This window comes from Phyllobates terribilis, unplaced genomic scaffold (genome assembly GCF_046119375.1).
Source record: "Phyllobates terribilis strain yellow unplaced genomic scaffold, ASM4611937v1 Scaffold_2__4_contigs__length_985480577, whole genome shotgun sequence".
Lineage (NCBI taxonomy): Eukaryota > Metazoa > Chordata > Amphibia > Anura > Dendrobatidae > Phyllobates > Phyllobates terribilis.
This window is the reverse complement of record NW_027362762.1, coordinates 828,451,382-828,474,992: the sequence shown is the minus strand read 5'-3', so window position 1 is coordinate 828,474,992 and position 23,611 is coordinate 828,451,382. Positions and strand designations below refer to the sequence as shown.

General features: G+C 41.0%; 1 protein-coding gene across 4 annotated transcripts in view; it reads left to right on the top strand.

The window, feature by feature from the left end:
* The window catches only part of CUX1 (cut like homeobox 1), a 491,160-nt gene that overhangs the window by 349,815 nt on the left and 117,734 nt on the right, over positions 1-23,611 (top strand). For 3 of the 4 annotated variants that reach the window (XM_073667762.1, XM_073667763.1, XM_073667761.1), the window contains 2 exons: positions 1,764-2,031; positions 3,668-8,919. The exons of the other annotated variant lie outside the window; for it this stretch is intronic. In XM_073667762.1, the coding sequence (XP_073523863.1) occupies positions 1,764-2,031; positions 3,668-4,349 (950 nt within the window). In that variant the 3' untranslated portion in view covers positions 4,350-8,919. Of the gene's footprint in view, positions 1-1,763; positions 2,032-3,667; positions 8,920-23,611 lie in introns of those variants that run through there. 4 annotated transcript variants of the gene reach the window in all.

Sequence of the window (23,611 nt, the reverse complement as noted above, 5' to 3'; positions counted from 1 at the left end):
TTCTAAGGATGTCAGGAACAAGATCATTTACCTGTACAAAGCTGGAATGGGCTACAAAACCATAAGTAAGACGCTGGGTGAGAAAGAGACAACTGTTGGTGCAATAGTAAGAAGATGGAAGAAATACAAAATGACTGTCAATCGACATCGATCTGGGGCACCATGCAAAATCTCACCTTATGGGGTATCCTTGATCATGAGGAAGGTGAGAGATCAGCCTAAAACTACATGGGGGGAACTTGTTAATGCTCTCAAGGCAGCTGGGACCACAGTCACCAAGAAAACCATTGGTAACACATTACACCTTAAAGGTTTAAAATCCTGCAGTGCCCACAAGATCCCCCTGCTCAAGAAGGCACATGTACAAGCCCATCTGAAGTTTGCCAGTGAACACCTGGATGATTCTGTGAGTTATTGGGAGAAGGTGCTGTGGTCAGATGAGACAAAAATTGAGCTCTTTGGCATTAACTCAACTCGCCGTGTTTGGAGGAAGAGAAATGCTGCCTATGACCCAAAGAACACCATCCCCACTGTCAAGCATGGAGGTGGAAACATTATGTTTTGGGGGTGTTTCTCTACTAGGGCACAGGACTACTTCACCGCATCAATGGGAGAATGGATGGAGCCACGTACCGTAAAATCCTGAGTGACAACCTCCTTCCCTCCGCCAGGACATTAAAAATGGGTTGTGGCTGGGTCTTCCAGCAAGACAATGACCCAAAACATATAGCCAAGGCAACAAAGGAGTGTCTCAAAAAGAAGCACATTAAAGTCATGGAGTGGCCTAACCTGTCTCCAGACCTTAATCCCATAGAAAACTTATGGGGGGAGTAGAAGCTCCGAGTTGCCAAGAGACAGCCTCAAAATCTGAATGATTTAGAGATGATCTGCAAAGAGGAGTGGACCAAAATTCCTCCTGACATGTGCGCAAACCTCATCATCAACTGCAAACAACGTCTGACTGCTGTGCTTGGCAACAAGGGTTTTGCCACCAAGTATTAAGTGTTGTTTGCCAGAGGGATCAAAATGCAAATAAATTTATCTTATCTAATTTATACAATGTGATTTTCTTGATTTTTTTTTTTTTTTTTTTGGGATATTCTATCTCTAAGGCTGCGTGCCCACGTTGCGGATTACAAGCGTTTTTGCTGTGGATTCTCCGCAGCGGAAACGCTTGTAAACCGCTTGGTAATCCGCATCCCATTGTCCCCAATGAGAATCCGCAAGTTCTATGACCATGCTGCGGATTTTTCTGCAGCGTTTATGCTGCGTTCAAAAATCCGCAGCATGTCCATTAATTTTGCGTTTCCGCATGCGGAATTGCCTTGTGCAATGCATTAAAAACGCAAGGCAATTCCGCATGTGGAAAACGCGCGATAAGCGCGTAATAAACGCGTGCGGAATTCCGCATGCGTTTTTCCGGGGAAGGACATGCGGAAATGAAGCAGAAATTTTCTGCTTCATTTCCGCAACGTGGGCACATAGCTTCAATGTTAAAATTAACCTACCCTTAAAATTATAGACTTTGTGTGTATGTATGTATGTATACAATTATGTATAAGTGCACCGTAAATGGGGAATCCAAATATTTACAGAAATAAGTCAAAAGAGTTAACAGGTCAAAGTTTAGTGTGTTCTTTTTTCAGTATAAGCTCAGCGTGTGGATATTACACATATTCTGTAATGTTCAGAGTATTATTGGTAATGCCAGTGTTGACCAGTTTTTGGCATGCTCTTAACCTATGAAATGTTGTTTTTTCCAGCTTACATGAAGAGAAGGCACAGCTCTGTGAGTGACAGCCAGCCCTGTGAGCCGCCTCCTACGGGCATAGTAGATTATAGCCAGGGATCCAGCCCGCAGCCACAGCATCAGCTGAAGAAGCCACGTGTAGTGTTGGCTCCTGAGGAGAAAGAAGCTTTGAAACGGGCTTACCAGCAAAAGCCATATCCTTCCCCTAAAACCATTGAAGAGCTTGCAACACAACTGAACCTGAAAACCAGCACGGTTATTAACTGGTTTCATAATTACAGGTATACACTAGTGGTTTTATTAGTATTTCACCTCTTGCCAGCATTATATGAATGCAAGCAGCACATGAAATATCTTCAAAATCATGACAGTATGTGTCAATAGTTTTACAGAAAATGGGCTCCTGGGCAACCAGCAAAGTGGGATCTCAATCCTCGCCATACAGTGCCAAAATAATACCGCCATATACAGCACATATATTATCACCATTTAGTGCCCACCATCAATGACAATGTTCCACAGGGTTCCCATCCTCAGGAGCCTTCTATGAAAAAGGGGCCATCTGGTTAATGTCCAGTCTGCCGCCCTTCAGAACCAGCCTTGTGCATCGGCCCAAGAATGGCCGTATCAGACTCTTCACGGACCGTGAAACCGATGATGGCGCTATTTGAATCAATAACAGTAATTCCAGGAATTAGAAGACAGAACCCAAATTATTTGTATTATATCATGAGACGCGACTTCTAGAATACATTTTTGATATTAAATAAATAATTGAACAGGTGGTCAAGAAAAATATATTCATGGCTTCTCCATAGGGGTCTGACTCCACCAACCCACACTGATTGGGGGCGCTCTATACACATGCCCCCAATTGCAGCGGAGAATGTCGAAGACTCCTGTACAAGTGTATGGACAGCAGAAACACCATCCATCTAACCCCACATTAGTTTAGTTCAGAGCAGCGGCAGGGTAGATGGAGCGCCCATCATCCTGCTTGGTAGGGGCCTTATACTTAGGCTGGTACATTTATGCTGCCCAATACGAGAGCTGGATATGATAGGAGAACAGTTGAGCTCAATGATATACAGGTTTATTCAGGTTGGATCAGGTTTTCTGAGTAAAATTCCTTAAAGGACTCCCAAATGAGACATTGTGAGGGTCCTGCTTACCCCACCTACAAAAATTGATTGACTATTTCCTCTCACGATTTTATGGTATACAGAGAAGACTGTCACTCACTGCTTGTGGGTGGAGTAAGGAAGACACTCCCCTTTCTCTTTTTGGGTGGGGACCTGTCAGGATTTGTTTTGCTTTTTACTCCGTAATCCTGTTCCAATTTTTTTATTTTACACTGACCTAAAAATCATTGTTGGTCAGCAGTACATCCATCCGTGTAAACAGATGATAGGATGTCAACAAGAATGTAAAGGGTTTCGTACAAAATTTCATTGTATCATGCAAAGTAAACGTGCACCATCTTATTTCCTTTATAATACATTTGAGAATAGCCTCTTCAGAGAGGAACTGGTCAAGAACTCTAGCACCACCTATTGGACGTAGCATTCCCAAAAGTTAGTATCGACGCTTTAAAGGTCCTTGCCACATGACTTGGGGAAAAGAAGCCAAACTAAAAATGCAGACACTTGTTTCGAGGTGTTAGCCCCTCATCTGTGCAAAGCAAGAGAACTGGTTTGCCTGGGTCAGAGGCATTTGACAGGGGGTCTTAGGGATATTCTATATCAATACTCATTCACATCCAGTGTAAAAGTGCCCTTACATCTTGTTGATCTCATTAGGGAGCTCGGTGAAATTCCTAAAGCAATTTGTCACCGCATGTGTTTTTTTTATTTGCTGGATAGAGATAGACCTAAGCATAAACTGTGATTGTAAAACTGTCTCCCCTTCTCCCCTCAGGTCTCGCATCCGTAGAGAACTGTTCATTGAAGAAATTCAAGCAGGTGGTCATGGACAAATTGGTTCTAGTGATTCTCCATCAGCTACAAGCAGCAGAGCAGCCCACAGTTCAGAGGGAGATAGCTGTGATGGTGTAGATATGGAAAGCACAACTGATGGGAAACATAGTGTCCTTGAAGGAGATGACTTCAGTGACAACATAAAGTCTCAGGGCGGGCAGACCGATTCAGCTTTTGAAGAGGGTGAAGACGCTAAACCTACTGAGAAATCGGACAGCAGCCGGTCAGAAGTAGACAGCCCAGTTGAAAAGGTTGAGGAAGGTCGGAGAAAGCAGAGTCGGACTTCCCTTCCTGGATCTCGGTGTTCTGGAGAGAGTTCAGAGACGACACCGAAATCTGCTACTGAAAAGCATGCCTCTACCTCAGCTGCCTCAAGCTTGGTCCCCACAAAGGAGGGTTTCAACAAATCTAATGAAGATTGCGAGAAACTACCCAGTGTGCCAAGTACAAGTTCACAGAAAGGAAGCTCCATCCAGAGCTTATTCAACTTTTCTGAGACAGCAAGTTCCAAAAACACACGGGACAACTCCTTGAGGAAAAAGAAAGCCGCAAACTTGAACAGCATAATTCACCGCTTAGAGAAGGCCGCTAGTCGAGAAGAACCCATCGAATGGGAGTTTTGAAATTAAATTAACCCTGGTTCCAGGAAACTGGGGATTTTAAACTGGACCTTTCACTGGTTATATCGTATTGCGCACTTACCGCCCTGCAGGCCACAGGGCAAAAACGCCATAGGCCAAGGTGCATATAGAATACAAAAGGAGCATTAAGCCCAATTTTATGTTGAGTTTTCGAGGACGAAAACTGAAATATGTAGTCAAGCTTTTTGTACCCTGAAGTGTTTTTACTATTACCCAAGTGATTTTCACACTTTCTGGAATAACTCTTACAGCTTTGCCTTGTGCCCACCTTTTAAGTGTGGGCTTAAAAAAAAAAAAAAAAAAAAAAAAAGTACAAAAAAAAGCGAAAAAAAAAAAATTATTGAACCCACAAAATATATGGGGGCTTTTTATCTGCCATGTAATGGCCGCAGAGCGATAATACACTATGATCTTCTTATACCAGGAAAAGGAGATTTTTCAGGAAAAAAAAAAAAGGTTGTCCTTTTTTTTTTTTTTTTATTATTTTGGTTTTCCTTTTTAGTAGGTGTTTCAGTTGCCACAAAGAGATTGCACAGTCATCTGACTCTAAACACACTAGTTTGGAAACCTATTTTCAAGAAGTAAAAAAAAAAAAAAAAAATTAAAAAAGAAAAAAAAAAAAAAACCTGCTCGGAACTTTGAAATAATAAATAATAATAAAAAAAAATACACCAATCCACTTATTTTCTAACTAAAGTCACATCAGGAAACTATTTTAATTTGTGGTAGCTGATGTAGTGTTTTCTTGGTAGTGAAACTAGATATCCAGTGCACATTGTTTCATAGCTTTAACCGATTCTGGTCTTTTCCAGACCAGGATTTGTTTATTACACTCCATTTTAGGCCAAATCAGGACAAAAAAAAAAATCTGAATTTAGGTATTTTCTAATCTGCTTTTTAACCTCTAACCACAGAGCACGCTGATCAGACCTCATATTTTGGGAGGGTAAAAGGGTACAAGTTGGAATGGCAGACCTGTACTGTTAATACATCCTTACAGTATTCCCTTCATACCGACACATATATATCATATATATATATATATATATATTTTTGTTTTCTTTTACAAGGCCACTTTTGTTTTATACTTTTAACTGTTACCAAATATGCTGCCAGCAGGATGCAGAGAAAAGAGGCATTTTAAAATGCAAACTAATGATGAACTTTTTATGTCTAAAAAAAAAATATATAATAAAAAATGTAGAAAAAAAAAAAAAACGAACGAAGCAACCTCTTTACTCTGACATAGTACAATGTAAATAGACAAATCTAGAACCAAAATAACCATTTGACGAAAAGGCATTTGTGGCTCCGAGCAAATCTATTCTGCCACTGTCTATTCTCGTTGAAAGTACGACACCCATTCCAATTTGTATCCTGTTCCTTCTTGCTGTCAATATGTGTGTGAGAGAGAACCGAGACGTGTGGGAATACCCGTGTATGCAATTTTATAAGTCTGTGTATTTTCTTATGTACTTGTGCACACATAGAGTGCATCACTGCCACCTTTTTCAATAAGCTGGTTTATCTGCTATGGCTTCGACAAGATTTGCTGAACTAGGCTCGTTTCTCGCCATATCTTAAAAACTAACAATAGATGATTTCAGTATATATATATTTTTTTTGCTTATTTATAGGTGCTGTATTTTATTATCTGATTGTTAGGAAGGGATGAAAACGGGGGCAAATATTCTTTAGAGGGATAGACTGCCGGCAGTATTGGGTATAATTTACAAGATGTAGTTGTCATACTGTATATTATTGATTTAAAGATTTTTTTTTTTCTTTGATCTTATCGTGTATCATTGAAACATTGTGTCTTAGGTCAGCATCTTTTGATGACGTTATTTGGTGCATTTGTTACTTATGTTTTAATAATATTATCTTTTTTTTAATTTTATTTTTTTTTTTTATTTTATTTTATTTTTTAATCCCTTTATCTTATAGGGGATGGGGGTGTTGTTATAAAAACGTACTCCCTATGCTAAACCTCAATGAGCTTGTATTATTTAGTAGAAGCATTTTAATGTGTAGAACCACATTTGTTATACAAGAGTGTAGTAAAATGAATGAAATGCTCTTTACAGGCATTGGTATGATGCAGTAGCACTTCAGGTTAAGATAATTTAATTTTTCAACGAACAATACAGAAAAAAAAAAGCTAAAACAAACTTGCAAATAAGGAAAACAGGCTCTTGGAGGTAAAAGAAGCAAGGAAAAAAATGTGATATTGAGACTTTGCATCAGCAGGTTTTTAGAAAATTATTATTATACACTTTTGGTAATAACATGTTAAACAGGTTTCGGTTTATTGTGCCCTTTAACAAGTGTATTTATTTTTTTTCTTTTTCTACATTAACGTTTTAAAACCTATATTTGTTATAGATGAACAAATTATATTTATTACTTGCACCAAGATGTCATTATCGGTCTTTACTCCTCTTTGGTCAGACCTCATCTGGAATACTGTGTACAGTTTTGGGCACCACATTTTAAAAAAGACATAGACAAACTGGAGCAAGTTCAGAGAAGAGCGACCAGAATGGTGACTGGTCTGCAAACCATGTCCTATGAGGAACGGTTGCAGGATTTGGGAATGTTTAGCTTGCAAAAAAGAAGACTGAGAGGAGACTTAATAGCTGTCTACAAATATGTCAAGGGCTGTCACATTGTAGAAGGATCATCTTTATTCTCATTTGCACAAGGAAAGACTAGAAGCAATGGGATGAAACTAAATGGGAGGAGACAAAGATTAGATATTAGAAAAAACTTTTTGACAGTTAGGGTGATTAATGAGTGGAACAGGCTGCCACGAGAGGTGGTGAGTTCCCCTTCAATGGACGTCTTCAAACAGAGGCTGGACAGACATCTGTCTGAGATGATCTAGTGAATCCTGCTTTGAGCAGGGGGTTGGACCAGATGACCCAGGAGGTCCCTTCCAACTCTACCATTCTATGATTCTATGACCATCTTATTCCCAAATCACTAAATACCGTATGTCTAAACATATAATAAAAATATATACATTTTTATTAGCAAAAGATTAAATATCCATACTTGTTTAAAGTCACATAGGTGCACAAGTCAAACTGTTGGGTGAAGTGACTAGTATGGAAAAAAGGAGACTCTCAGTAATGTTCTTAGAAAATATAGAACCTCAATAACGATTATCAGTCACAATACCATCAACACTGAAGCCTATAATATGATAAAAAAAAATGCATCTAACAAGAGTAATGTAAAAATATAGGGAACAAATATCTGTATAATTATAAATGTGAGTCTAAAAAGACCGGTGTCTGTTCCATAAAAATAGTTCCACCCATCAGACCCCTGACTAAGCTATGTGTGAAACGCGTGTCGAGTCTGGTGGCTGAACCTATTTTTGTGGAACTGGCACCGGTCTTTATATACTTGTATTTATATTTGTAGTGTACAGGTATTTGTTCCCTATATTTTTACATTTGTCTTTGTAGTGTTGCGGATTAATATGTTAGGGGTATCTCTGTGGCTTCTATACAATTAGTGCATTTCGTAGTCATACTATAACCTGAAGTGTTGATCTTATTGTGATTGATGATTGTTGTTGGGGGACCTTTATTTTCTTTTTAAAGAGGTTGTCCACTACATTGTCATTTCTGATCGGTCGGGGTCCGACACCTGGCACCCCCGCCTATCAGCTGTTCCCGGTGTTGGCGACGGCTGCCAACCGAAACTGCTCGATTGCGGAGCTGCTCCGTCTTCTGATAGTGGCTGCGGCAGGGTATTGCACATCCGCCTCCTATTGAAATCAATAAGTGGCGGATGCGCAGGACCCTGCCGTGGCTACTGTCCGAAAAAACGGAGTAGCTCCGTAATCGAGCAGTTCTGGCCAGCAGCCTCCGCTGCCGACACCAGGTATAGCTGATCGGATGGGGTGTGTGTCGGACCCTGACAGATCAGACATTGATGATCTATCCTAAAGTAGTGGACAACCTCTTTAAGAACATTACTGAGAGTCTCCTATTTCCCATTCTGACTCTGGTTCACCCACCCGTTTTTGTTGTGTACCTGTATATTTTAAAACGAGTATGGATTTTTAACCTTTTGCTAATAAAATGTGATATATTTATTTTATTTATTTGTCCTTGCACACTTATTTTTTGTTGGGTCATAGTGTGTGTTTTTGTGCTGCTGCGTGGGAATACTTTACTGCATTGTGCATTGTTTATGACAATACTTCTAAAGCAGCTTTCCCCTAACATGTGGCTCTCCAGATGCGGCAAAGTTATAACTCCCAGCATCATTTCCCAGCAGTTGAAGAGCCACAGACTGGAGACCTTTAAGTATCAAGGAGAATTATGACATTTATCTAAAAGAAAAAAAAAAAATTTGGTTGCCCATAGCTACCAATCACAGCGCAGCTTTCAATTTGTATTCTGCTCTTCAAAAATTAAAGCTGTGATTGGTTGCTATGGAAAACAAACATAAAATTCTTTAACCCCTTAAGGACACAGCCGTTTATTTTTGATTTTTGCGCTTTGTTTTTTTTTTCTTCTTCATCCTCCTTTTTCCAACAGTCATCTTTTCCATCTACATAGACATATAACGGCTTGTTTTTTGCAGGACAAGTTGTAGTTTTGATTAACAACATTCATTTTACTATACAATTTATCAGAGATCCGGAAAACATTCCAAATGGTGTTAAATGGTTAAAAGCCCTATTTCTGCCATCTTTTGGGGGGGGGGGTTTAGTTTTTACAGTGTTCGCTGTGCGATTAAAGTGACCTGCCAACATTATTCTGCAGGTCATTATGATTACGGTGATACTAAACTTTTATAGTTGTTTTTTTTATTATTATTATTATTTTAGTGGTTTTAAAAATTTCAGCATTTTGGAACTTTTGCTCGTGTCACCACATTTTGTGACCCACAAGTTTACTATTTTTCAGTTAATGGACCTGTGTTAGGGCTTGTTTTTGTTGATGCCATTTTGGCATACAAACATGCCATGATTCATGAAGACAGACAATGTCCACGCCGATACTTATGACGGCACGTCTGAAAAGTGGCGTGCAACTTGGCAGAAATCTTACTCTGGTCAGAAAATTTAATGAGCGGGCAATGATGAAGAAAACTGGCTTAAAAACTCCTGAAATTTTGCACAACTGACTGTAAAAAGACACTTAAGACAGTTGCGCCATACACAGATGCTTGTTCTGCCACACTGTCATCTTTCCCCTGCCAATGCTACTCCAGTTATTTCACTAGAACCACCAAAAAATCTGAGTCATTTAGAGAAGAAGCAAGATTGTATTTTACTTAAAGGGGTATTCCCATCCACGATCCTATCCCAATATGTAGTAGGTGTAATAATAATATTCGCAAATACTTCCAATTAGAAATGTAGTATAGTTCTTCTGATTTGCTATGTTGATTACCCCATGTGCAGGGCATTGCAGTAGTTTAGGTATCCATGGTTACAGCCACTCATATAGTGACAGTTGGTTGTTAGTGGTCGTAACCATGGATATCTAAGCTACTGCAATGCCCTGCACATGAGGTAAGCGACATAGCGAATCAGAAGAACTATACTAAATTTCTAATTGGAGGTATTTGCTAATATTATTATTATTTCACCTACTACATATTGGAATAGGATATTGGAGATGGGAATACCCTTTTAAACCTTCTCTTTTATATGTATAAATGTGGGCAAACCTTTTCTGTTAGTTTAGTAGCCGATGCGGATGCTGCTGGGCTTCTGCTTCCCTACAGTCACATGTTGCTACCAGACAAAGCGCTTTGTAAATGCTCAAGACTGATAGGACAATCCCTTCTATTTTTTCCAAGTGGATAAGTGTATTCAGAAGGTGCAGTTGTGGTTGAGAATTGCTGGGCAAGAAAAACATGAATTGCCATGAAAATTGTGATAAAATCATATGCTTTCATTCCGTGCAGTTTTCTTTCATGTGCAAAAGCCACGGCACATCCTCACGGCGTGGAAACGCACTGAAGGACTTGTGTAACTAAATCCTAACCAGCTTCACCTCCGTGACACACACACTTTATTACTACGTGTCTCTTATATAAAAGCAGCTATAGTTAAAGGATTCCTTAAAGCCATACTTTCCTTGTGTTACATTAAGGCCACATTCACACATCTGTATGACATGGCTGTGTGCTGTCCGCTGCTGCAAGAGATAAAAAAGAGACAGTAAACCCAATATGAAGTGGGGATCTAGGTGGATTAGGGGGCCTGAATATCTTACCAATAAAGGAGCCTTTATTACAGCCTCACTGCTTGGACAGTCATTATCGGCAGCACCCGAGTCCTGCATTTTCTTCTGTATTGTTATGTTTGTTTGCTCTCTGTTTTTTTCTCAGACAGCACACTGACCTGAAAACCACAGATCCGTATGTGAGGTCCGTGGGGCTCCGAGCATGTCCTATCCTGATCAGCGTTTGCAGATCAGACTCTGCCATACAAGTCAATGTGGATCAATGAAAGCAAATTGGAAGTAACCTTCCAGGTGTCTTTTTATTTGCTTGGGAACAAAGACATTCCTTCAATGGAAAGAAAAAAAAATGGGTGCGACACGAATGACAAAAAAAAAAAAGTTGGTTTCTCACAGATGGTAGAATTAACATGGATGTGTGAATGTAGCCCAAGAGACATGGAGTAATCAATTGAAACAGTGGTCTTCTATGCAAACTAGTCCTAAGCTGGTAGATGAACCAAAATCACAGAATATAGCATATTATTGAACGCAACCACTATACAAAACTGTGTGCAGCTGGCACTTAAACCGCACGGGGCTGTATGCCCGTGACTGCCAAGTCCGCCTCATTGTAGTCCAAACATCAATAAACTTTTGTATTACTACAACACTGAGCAATAATGTATAGGACTATACTGAATACTACACCGCTGCACATTATATAAGGAGATCTTCCATGTTTGTCGGGTAATCCATAGTCAACATACAGTCTATTAACTGTGTGATGCCCATCAAGGGTCTTAAAGTAGCTGAGAGCACACTCTATATACGACCAGGCTACTATATTGACTTGTGTATGCAGTCAGTCTGATTCCAAACAGTACACGTGACTTCGGAGTACAGTTTAATTGGTTCAAGGGTAAAAAAAAAATGGTTTCTTTAACGGGCTTTCTGTGCCAGTGTTTTTTTATTTGTGAAACTTCCAGTTGGCATAAATTCTGCACATTTAAGATTTATTTCCATCTCCGCAAATTAAGGTTAGTCATTTCATCATGAAAAGTTTTATATAGTTTAACAATATACTTTTCTGTATCAATTTTTCATAGTTTTCAAGTTGTCTGCTTGAAGTCACTCAATGGGAATCACCTTTTTTTATTTTGAGAGGATGTAAATCTGGTCGTGTGATGGACAGACAGGTGCACAACTTCTCACGAGTTAGACCTCTGATAAATCTACTATAACGGGAAATACTGTAATGAAGTAAGAATAAAAATAAAAGGTTGACCACTACTTTAACATTGATAACCTATCCTTAAGATATGTCATTAATGTCTGATTGGTGAGGGTGCGACACTCGGCACCCCTGCTAACCAGTTGTTCCCAGTGTCGGCGGCGGCCGAAATTGCTCAGTCCACTCTATATTGGCTAACTCAATAGTGGACTTATGTGAAGTACCCAAATGCCACTATTCCATCTACGGCGGTGCGCTGTTCAGCTCCATAACTGAGTAGTTCCATTCGCCGCCGACACCGGGAACAGCTGATCGGCAGGGGTGGTCGGGTGTCGCACTACCACCTATCAGACATTGATGACGTATCCTAAGGAGAGGCCATCAATGTAAAAGTAGTGGACAACCTCTTCAAGATTAAGTAACTGCAAGCAGAGATTGGACAATTGTGAGGTAGCAAAAGTATATTGGAAAACTTTATAACTTTACATTATAAAGAAAAAACATTTTGTAAAGTAAATACTGCTACTGTGATAGACAGAGGATATTTTTGGTATAAAAGCCCCATCAGCCCAGTCTCTCATTGATTAATAACTTCCCATTAATATACCCAAAAAGGAAGACTCTAGTTGGCATCATTTTGTTAATCCACTCAGCGCTACCTTCTGTACCAGTGGAAGTAATCGTGTGCCTTACCGCATGGGATGCTGGAATAAAAGTGCTGAAACACATGTTCTGTCTTTCAGGTCCACTTACCATGAAAAAATAGCATATAGGTCACTAAAATAAAACTACTTGGCTGCCTGTTACAGTTAAACTTTACTATTTTCACTCCAGTGGGTTACATACATTTCCTATATTTTTAGGGCTAAAATCCTTTCATGTGATTTTATTACAATCAACCCCCAATAACCTGTTTGATTTCAAGAGTTTTTCCAACTTTTCTTTTCCTTGCCTCGTACCTCTTAAGAGCCTGATAAATATTAAACAAAAATTTTTGGTAAAAAGTGTTGGATTTCCTTGTACTATAAAGTTTAAGTAGATTCAGGACTGGTTGTAATGCAAAACACTGGAATATACCGCCTGGGTATTATTCTAGGAAATAGAGACCTGTTCTGTAACACAAGACAACCGGTATCTTCTGCTATACTAAGGCATATGGATTGGTCAATAGCACTTTCTTTCTGGACTTCCAAATGCTCCTGATATTTCACAAAGAAATATTATATTTTTTTTGTTTGTTTTTGTTTATAAGTTCCATTAATATTTAATTGTTGTTTTGTTAGACGTTAACCCTGCTACATTGTTACAGAAAGTATCTACTGAGATTGACCAGACCATCACTGTAGATTCAGCTTTTGGTGGCCTGACTTTGAGTTTCTTTCAGTAACTACTGGTGGAAGCAGCCATTGTTGGGGGGCTTCAACCAATATTCTCGAGTAAGTCGCCTATCCATTACTAGAAGCCAGTGGAGGAGCGAATTCCCACTGCCGTCATGGAGGCGATAGTTACGAGAATAACGGTTACACCCAAGAAATGGCTGCCTCTACTCTGTGTCGGTAACTGGTTACCACATGTGTCTGTCACCTCGACCTCAGCAATTTCAGATAATTCCACTTCCATAATGAGCTCTGATGTTTTTAGACAGATGCTCATATAATAATACAAAATTGCCACTATATACTGTATTTTCATATTGTCACACTAAATTTTGGTTATGGCCTCCTGATAATACAGCCTGCAGTACTTTCAATATATATATATTTTCTCATTTCATATTTTCTGCAATGAGTCTACTATAAATGCAGTTGCATTTAGATAGATGTATGGGCTGATATCCAAAAGCAAGATTCACCTTTAACAAAGGAGGAAAATAACACATTTCTTCCTATCCCCCCATTTATGTTACTCTAAAACTAACTCTTTATATTTGTGCAATAACTACTTGCCATGAAGATGGGTGCAGCTGAAAAAAAAATGCCCTGACTACTAACACAGCACAAGATGAACTCAGAAGTGATGTACTTGTCTTTTTTTATCCTTATTTCTTGAGAACATTTGAATAAGCTCAGTTTTACCCCCCGGTGTATTGTGGTGTCTGACATTTTTAGCAGTATTCTATTTTTTTTTTATATATATATTTTTTTTTATTATTTTTTTTCTGTACCGCATTAAGTCTTAGATGTTTTAGAGCTTGTTTGTTATTCACAATCACGAGTTTAAAAATGTAAAAAGCTAAAAAACTGAAAAAAAAATACAAAAATAAAAACAAAAATCCTCACGAGAGACCCAACTGACCAAAAAAGTGTAATTTTTGTACACGTAGCTTTGAGAAGCCCATGTTGTGTTGCTGTGACTCCTTTTTTTGTAGCTTTTTCTTTATTGGTATTTGTTCAAACATATAGTACAAGTTCTTTATGGCTGGCGACAGTGGGAATAGAGGTCCCGTCAGCAGGCATTGTTCTGTCTTTGTTTTGGTAGCCATAATAATGTTTGTTCTCAGCACTGTACAACGGTCCCTATATGATATGGAGAAGCAATATCACTGTATGAATCTCACACAATGTATTATTATTATTATTATTCACTAGCACCCTAGGTGTGATAATTGAAGTAAATATCTTTTATACAAACACAGTCAATGGTGGTTTGTCGTTCTTTTTATGTGGTCAAAACAGCAAACATTTACAACGGAGCATGAATATTCGTACCATGTATTTGTTTTATACTGTTACATTTTATTATCAATTATCTGAAAAAATGTTTATGAATTATGTTGAAGATTATGTATGCGGATTAATTGCCGAAATTTTTTTCAAAGAAATGCTGCACCCAAAAGCAATCAGTCTTCCAATTTTAGTATATGTGTAGATTGCATTGACCTGTATTATTTCTATATAGTAGACAGAGCCGGTCTTGGTGGGTATGAAACCCAAAAGTGTCATAAGAGAACAGGCATTCATCCAACGCAATAAAAGTTGTTGTTTCCTCTGTGTTCAGTATATAGTCAGTCCACATTAAGATGCTTTCTTATGCTATGATGCTACACAATAATATGTCATTGCAAGGTACAATTTCTTAACTGTATAAGGACTACATCGGATGTGATGAGGATGGCATATTATAGTTTTAAATAACAAATACAGGTAAAACTCCAGGTAAATGTTTAAAATTATTTAAAGAGGTTGTCCACTACCAAAATGATTTAGCTGGAGTTGTCTGTCCATCAGTGGATAATCCCTTTAACCCTTTAAATTAAATTAACTCACTATAGTTATGAACATCAGGGTTTAAAAAATATAAAAAAAACAACGGCTTGTTAGGGTGCTTTCACATTACGTTTATCTTCACGTTCGTGGGTCCCGTCGGGGCTTGAGTCCGTACCCCATCACAAAACAGTATTCGGACATATGCGCCGATGGGACCACAGACTATAATAGTGCCGACAGGGCAAACGTGCTCTGCCGTGCATCGTTTTTTGGGCGTATACGCCTACTGGAGACGGACACCCAGACGCAGACTGATATATACATGCACGCATCTATTTTTTTAAGACATTCATGTATCTAGTCTATAATTTTTCCTTCATCTAGTTATGTAATTATACGGATAAGTATATATACACTGCTCAAAAAAATAAAGGGAACACTTAAACAACAGAATATAACTCGAAGTGAATCGAACTTCTGTGAAATCAAACTGTCCACTTAGGAAGCAACACTGATTGACAATCAATTTCACATGCTGTTGTGCAAATGGAAGACAATAGATGGAAATTATTCGCAATTATCAAGACACCCTCAGTACCAATGTTTTCTGGCTGATGTTTTGGTCACTTTTGAATGTTGGTTGCGCTTTCACACTCGTGGTGGCATGAGACGGACTCTACAACCCACAGAAGTTGTTCAGGAAGTGCAGCTCATCCAGGATGGCACATCAATCTAAGCTGTGGCAAGAATGTTTGCTGTGTCTGTCAGCGTAGTGTCCAGAGGCTGGAGGCGCGACCAGGAGACAGGCCAGTACACCAGGAGACGTGGAGGGGGCCGTAGGAGGGCAACAACCCACCAGCAGGACCGCTACCTCCGCCTTTGTGCAAGGAGGAACAGGAGGAGCACTGCCAGAGCCCTGCAAAATGACCTCCAGCAGGCCACAAATGTGCATGTGTCTGCACAAACGGTTAGAAACCGACTCCATAAGGGTGGTATGAGGACCCGACGTCCACAGATGGGGGTTGTGCTCACAACCCGACACCATGCAGGACACTTGGCATTTGCCACAGAACACCAGGATTGGCAAAGTCGCCACTGGCGCCCTGTGCGCTTCACAGATGAAAGCAGGTTTACGCTGAGCAGATGTGACCGAGTCTGGAGACGCCGTGGAGAGCGATCTGCTGCCTGCAACATCCTTCAGCCTGACCAGTTTGGCAGTGGGTCAGTATTGGTGTGGGGTGGCCTTTGTTTGGAGGGCCGCACAGCCCTCCATGTGCTCGCCAGAGGTAGCCTGACTGCCATTAGGTACCGAGATGAGATCCTCAGACCCCTTGTGAGACCATATGCTGGTGCGGTTGGCCCTAGGTTCCTCCTAATGCAGGACAATGCCAGACCTCATGTGGCTGGAGTGTGTCAGCAGTTCCTGCAAGATGAAGGCATTGAAGCTATGGACTGGCCCGCCCGTTCCTCAGACCTGAATCCGATTGAGCACATCTGGGACATCATGTCTCGCTCCATCCACCAACAGACTGTCCATGAGTTGGCAGATGCTTTAGTCCAGGTCTGGGAGGAGATCCCACAGGAGACCATCCGCAACCTCATCAGGAGCATGCCCAGGCGTTGTAGAGAGGTCATACAGGCACGTGGAGGCCACACACAATACTCAGCCTCATTGTGACTTGTTTTAAGGACATTACATCAAAGCTGGATCAGCCTGTAGTGTGTTTTTCCACTTTAATTTTGGGGGTGACTCCAAATCCAGGCCTCTATTGGTTAATAAATTTGATTTCCATTGATGATTTTTGTGTGATTTTGTTGTCAGCACATTCAACTTGGTACAGAACAAAGTATTCAATGAGAATATTTCATTCATTCAGATCTAGGATGTGTTATTTGAGTGTTCCCTTTATTTTTTTGAGCAATGTATTTACACATATACATTTTATTTAAAGGTGTTATAGTGACATTGTCATGTCCACTGTGCCGAGGCTCAGATGCAGGGGGTGAATGATGGAACATGGAGCTTATGGCCCCGTGTTAGGGTTGCCAACTTGACATTTTATTTTTTTTTGGACCGCTTATCCAAAACTCACGGACAGATAATATTTTTTATGGACACATCAGAAAACCATAATAAATCATTATGATCATCAGCGATCCATGTCTATAATTCTGATATGAGCCATCAGCTGCAGTCACTGTAATCTGTAACACGATAATTACAGTCAAAATAATCTGTATACGTTTCTAAAGCTTCAAAAAAAAATAAATCATAGATACCTTACATTTATCTTATGGACAGGGCAAAAAAGTGCCTGATTTTTACGGATAGTCCTGGAATTTCTGGATTGTTGGCAACTCTGCTCCTTGTTCAATCATTGTTTTTAACTACATGTGCATCCAGGATGCTGATACCATTGTAAGGCCACGGACCCACTATCAGTATTTGGTCAGTTTTCGGTCAGTATTTTTTCTCCGGAGTGGGAACCAAAACCAGGTGAGGAACAATCAGAGAAAAGGCATTATGAAAACAAGTCACCAATTCTGCATTTATCACCACTCCTGGTTTTGGTTCCCACTCCTGAGAAAAATTACTGACCAAATACTGATAGTGGGGCTGTGGCCTAAGCGTGACACTGGAAGGGAGAATAACTAGTTGAATGCAACATTATTGACTTGCATCACACTACCATGTAGCAGCGACATACTGCAGTGTTTGGCAGTGTGACTTATTTTACTACCAAAACAAATCTTAAAGGGATTTCCAGAATTTTCAAGAAATTCTGCAGTCACTCTATGTAACTGCAGACTTGCGAATTCTCACATCACACGCACTGCACACTGCGGATTCTCCGGTACCAGGAGCGGGTGGTCATGTGATATGTATACTCTCGACCACAGTCTGACTAGACGTGCACAGCCTCGCTCAATACACTTGTATTTTGCCTGTCACATCTAGTTGAATTGTGGCAGAAAGTCTCATGTGACCGCCCACTCCCGGCATCGGAGAATTCTGACAGCGCGCGGTGCGTGCGATGTGAGGATTCGCAAGTCTGCAGTTACATACTGACTGCAGAATTTCGTGAAAAACCTGGAAACCCCTTTAGGATTTATGTTTGGGCTACATGACATTTTGATCGTTACATAAGTCACAAGGCCAAACATCGCAGTATTTCGTGTGCCAGTCAAGGAATCTGACAGTGAGCTATCAATCAAGTTAAATAGGCTGGTACTGGGCGATGAAATAACCTCGGGAGGCAGAGGCTCGGGAAGTACTCTGTCACACCCAGAGCCATTAACACCTTATTTTTATATGATTCAAAACGTTGATTTATCGGGAGTGCAGCAACAGATAGAAGATGTAAAAGTGTCAATGGATTTAGCTTTCAAAGACCTGTATTGCCCATGAATTCAGTTTAAGGGGGGTTGTTCTTACTGACAGATGTCTTTAATACATATGGCGCTTCATGCCTCACTGTAAGGCTCATATATCTTACAATCTGTCATCTTAATAGTCTATCACGGAAAATGAACAGGTAGGCACCTAGACCTAGATAAGAGGACGCAACGTAAAGGGTGACATCAGTGTGTCCCCTTAGTGCTCCTACACTGTAGCCAATCAACTCAGAAAAATGAAGTGTCAAAATGATTGACAGCTACAGTAATGTTCAAAATAATAGCAGTGTGTTCAAAAACATGAGTTAAGAACAACATTTTTATACTAGATTTTATTTCCATGCATATGGAACATTGCACACTGTTTTCTAATTCAAAACATGAAGAAAAATATATATATTTTTTAACGACTTTACAGAAAATTACAAAAAATGAACATTGGGCTGTTCTAAAAAAAAATAGCAGTGTCTGCATTTGTCTTTACAAACTCACAATATGTACTCCTTTTTTTTGATGATTTAGCATCCCTGTGAATAATTAACCTAATATTTAGTTGTATACCAACAGTTTTTTAGAACTGCTTCATATCTATGTTGCATAGAGTCAACCAACTTCTGTCACCTGTTAATCCAGCCTAAAGTGCTTTGACTACGTCTCACAAATTTTGGGCATTTGTTGGCTTTGCCTCAGAAACTGCATTTTTGATGTCACCCCACAAGTGTTCTATCGGATTAAGGTCCGGGGATTGGGCAGGCCACTCCATAACCTCAATTTTGTTGGGCTGGAACCAATATTTTACTTTTTTACTTTGTGTGTTTAGGGTCATTGTCTTGTGTCTTGTTAAAACACCCATTTTAAGGGCAGATCCTCTTCAGCGTAAGGCAACATGACCTCTTCAAGTATTTTAATGTATGTAAACTGGTCCATGATCCGTGGTATGCGGTAAATAGGTCTGGCACCATAGTAAGAGAAACATGCCCATATTATGATGCTTGCACCACCATGCTTCACTGTATTCAGAGTGTACTGTGGCTTGAATGCAGAGTTTGGGGGGTCGACGGACGAACTGTCTGCAACCCTTGGACCCAAAAAGAACAGTTTTACTTTCATCAGTCCACAAAATGTTTCTCCATTTCTCTTTAGGCCGGTTGATGTGTTCTTAGGCAAATTGTATCCGCTTCAGTACATGTCTTTTTTTTTTTAACAGTGGAACTTTGTGGGGACTTCTTGCTAAGAGATTAGCTTCACACAGGCGTCTTCTAACTGTCACAGTACTCACAGGTAACGAGACTGTCTTTGATCATCCTGGAGCTGATCATTGGCTGAGCCTTTGACATTCTGGCTATTCTTCTATCCATTTGAATGGTAGTCTTCCGTTTTCTTCCATGTCTCTCTGTGTCACGAGTGTGTCAGGTGTAATAAACAGTCGCTCTGGATCTAGCTGTGGAAGGTCACTGCGCTTGGCATTGCAGACACCCTCTTAGCCCTAGAACGCATACCTGGGGCCTCGCATGCCCGCCCTGTTAATTGTTTTCTATTTTCTGCAAGATTTCTTTAGTTAGAATTTTGAAACTCTAGGTATTCCTCAGGTATATAGTTGTCATTTCCAGTTGGTCATTTATTTATTATTTGCACACGGGCCTAAAAGGCCCCAGGTATGTGAAAGTGTAGATTTTTATGGTCATGCGTTCTAGGGTTAATCCTTCTTCCTTTAAGACCAAGCGACAACCTCCCTCCTGCTGCTGATTGACACACCCTTGCATGGGAGTTAAAAACCCTCAGTTTGCTCTAGGCAATCGCCGGTGATACTTGTATGTACAGGCTTGGAGCACTAGCAGTCGGCAAGCGTCTTCTCTGGTGGACAGTTGGCGTTACTCCTCTGGTGTCTGCTCAAGCTAAGTTAATCCTTTTTGTCTACCTTGTTGTCTTTAGTTAGTAGTGGGGCCTGACCAGTGCTCACCCTTCCCCCTCCCTATCTAGGGTCATCCAGGGTTTAGGGTCCTGCTCGGTGATAGGTATGGAACCTATATAGGGACGGTAGGATAGGCAGAGTGATATTAGATCTGCCTAGGAGTCTCCACTCCCCCCTTTCCCTATTGTTTTGGGCTTCCTCCCCCTATTCCTTTCGTGTTGCACTTAGTCTTTACCACACCTTGCGTGACATTATCTTCTGCCGTGCATAAAAAAAAACTTACACGTGGTTTTATTTGTGTGTGTGGGGGGGGGTTTTGGGTGTGGTTTTTTTTTTTCTCTTTCTCCATTGGTTCATGGATTCTGTTGCAGAGCGGGCAGAGCAGCTGCGCAGGCTGTCTCTGGAGGTGACTGACCTCCGCTATGCGGTTCAGCAACAGCGGCTGCAGGTCCCTAATGTTGGGGTCTCTGCGGGTAGGCTGGTCCAGCTTGAACCCAAGGTTGCCCTCCTGGACAGGTTTTCAGGAGGTAGGGACAAGTTTCTGGTGTTCAAGGAAGGTTGCAAACTGTATTTTAAACTTTATCCTTACTCCTCTGGTGATGAGGAGCAGCAAGTGAGGATTGTGATCTCACTACTGAAGGGGCTTTCTCTTTGTCGCAGGGTTCAGTTTGTCTCCAGTCTGTGGAGTGGTTTTTCGGGGCTCTATCCCTCATTTATGATGACCCTGACCGAATCTCATTGGCTGAGTCCAGGCTTTCTCACCTTCAGCAGGGAAATCGGTCAGTGGAGACGTATAGCTCCGAATTCTGCAGATGGACAACTGATACAAAATGGAATGACCCGGCTCTCGGAAGCCAATGTTGTCAGGGCCTTACTGAAAGGTTGGAAGATGCTTTGGCAGTGTACGAAACTCCTTCGAGGCTGCCATGTCTTTGGCCATGGGTGTTGATAGATGCCTTCGGGATAGGTGGATGAGACCACCTTCTCCGGAGCCCTCTTTTCGGGGTAATGCCCATTTGCCGGGGGAGTGGTCTGGGGGTGAACCAGTAGTGGGGCAGGTGGAAGAACCCATGCAGTTAGGGGGTGCCTCTGCATCGTACGTTTCTCCTGAGATCCGCAAAAAAGGGTGTGTTTTTTTTCTGGAAAAAAAGGGACATTTTATTGGGGCCTGTCCCTCGATTCCTAAGCAAAAGGAGACCCGATTAACCCTTGGTAGTCTGCAGTTGTATAATCAAGGGGTGCGTTTATCATCAACCTGCAGTTCTCAGTTTGTCCTGACAGCAGAGATGGTGCTAGAGAGCAAGACTGAGAAAATTTCTGTGTTGACAGTGGAGCTGGAGTCAATATGGTTGGTGCTGAGTTTGTGAGAACTCATGATCTTACTTGCTGTAAGCTGTTAGCTAAGCCCATTCCCATCTTCGCCATCGACTCAGTGCCACTTGCACAGAAAGCTCTGACGCAGATTATACATGATGTAAGACTGAGGGTGGGTTCAGTTCATTGTGAGATAATCTTTTGCTATGTCCTGGACGGTCTTCCCCCTCCAATTGTACTGGGTCTACCCTGGTAGGTGAAACAATCCGTTGGTAGATTGGCAATCCAGAGAGATCATTGAGTGGGGAGATTACTGCCATGAGAACTGTTTAAACATTTCCCTTTCTACAGTCTCTACAGAGACCTTACCTGCGTGTTTGTCTGGTTTTGAGGACATTTTTTTCTGAGAGGGGGTTTCAGGATTTGCCTCCTCATCGTGCATATGACTGCCCTATTAACCTGACCCCCAGAGCTAAACTACCAAAGTCCAGACTGTATAATCTTTCTGGCCCTGAGAGACAAGCCATGAAGGATTTCATTGCGGAAAGTCTGGAGAAGGTACATATCAGACCCTCATCTTCGCCCGTGACAGCAGGGTTCTTCTTCGTGAAGAAAAAAAGAGGACGGTTTACGTCCCTGTTTAGATTTCCTGGAATTAAATCAAATTACCATCCGAAATCCATACTCTCTTCCTCTGATTCCAGATTTCTTCATCCAGGTTGTAGGAGCTAAGGTGTTCTCCAAGTTGGATTTAAGGGGAGTCTATAATCTGGTTAGAATCAAAGAGGTGGATGATTGAAAAACAGCATCCAATACCCCTGAAGGGCATTTCGAGAGTCTTTTTATGCCTTTCGGTTTGACCAATGCGCCTGCGGTGTTCCAGCATTTCATTAATAATATTTTCCATCATTTGGTGGACAGGTTTGTGGTGGTCTATTTGGATGATATTTTGATTTACTCACCTGATTTTGAGACACATCGGGGGCATGTTAAACAGGTGCTTCAGATATTAAGGGATAACAAACTATATGCCAAACTAGAAAAGTGTGTTTTCGCCGTCCAGGAGGTGCAGTTTTTGGGGTACCTGTTGTCATCTTCGGGTTTTCGGATGGATCCGGAGAAGAACCTTGCTGTCCTTGATTGTGACTGTCCTGAGAACCTGAACGCTCTAAAGCTTTTTCTGGGCTTTACTAATTTTTACTGGAAATTTATCCAAAATTATTTGGGAATTGTGAAACCCCTCACTGACATGACAAAGAAGGGGTCTGATCTTTCTAAATGGTCGGATGCTGCCCTGCAGGCTTTTACCTCCCTAAAGAGCTGTTTTGCCTTTGCACCTATACTCAGTCAATCCGATGTTTCCCAATCCTTTATTGTGGAAGTTGATGCGTCGGAGGTGGGGGTAAATGGTGTCCATGCACTTTATTTTCTAAGAAATTATCTTCGGCTGAGAGAAATTATGACCTGGGTAATAGGGAACTTTTGGCAATTAAATTGGCGTTCGAAGAATGGCGACATTGGTTGGAGGGGGCTGTCCATCCCATTACTGTTATTACTGACCATAAGAACCTGTCATATCTTCAATCGGCTAAACGTCTCAACCCTAGGCAAGCCAGATGGTCCCTGTTTTTTATTAGGTTTAATTTTGTTGTCACTTTCCGTCCAGGAGTGAAAAACGGCAAGGCTGATGCTTTATCCCAGAGCTTCCCTGGTGGTGGTGACCATGAGAACCCTGCCCCGATTTTACAGAAGGGGGTAGTCATTTCGGCATTGTACCCTGAACTGGAGGGTGAGGTGTTGGAGGCTCAGGGGGACGCCCCTGCCTCCTGCCCTTCAGGAAGGTTATTTGTACCATCTAATTTGCGCCACAAAGTAATTAGGGAACATCACAACTCTGTGCTTGCTGGTCATCCAGGTTGTAAGACAACTGCGGACCTCCTTTCTCGTCATTTTTGGTGGCCAGGGTTGCACCGGGATGTGATTGA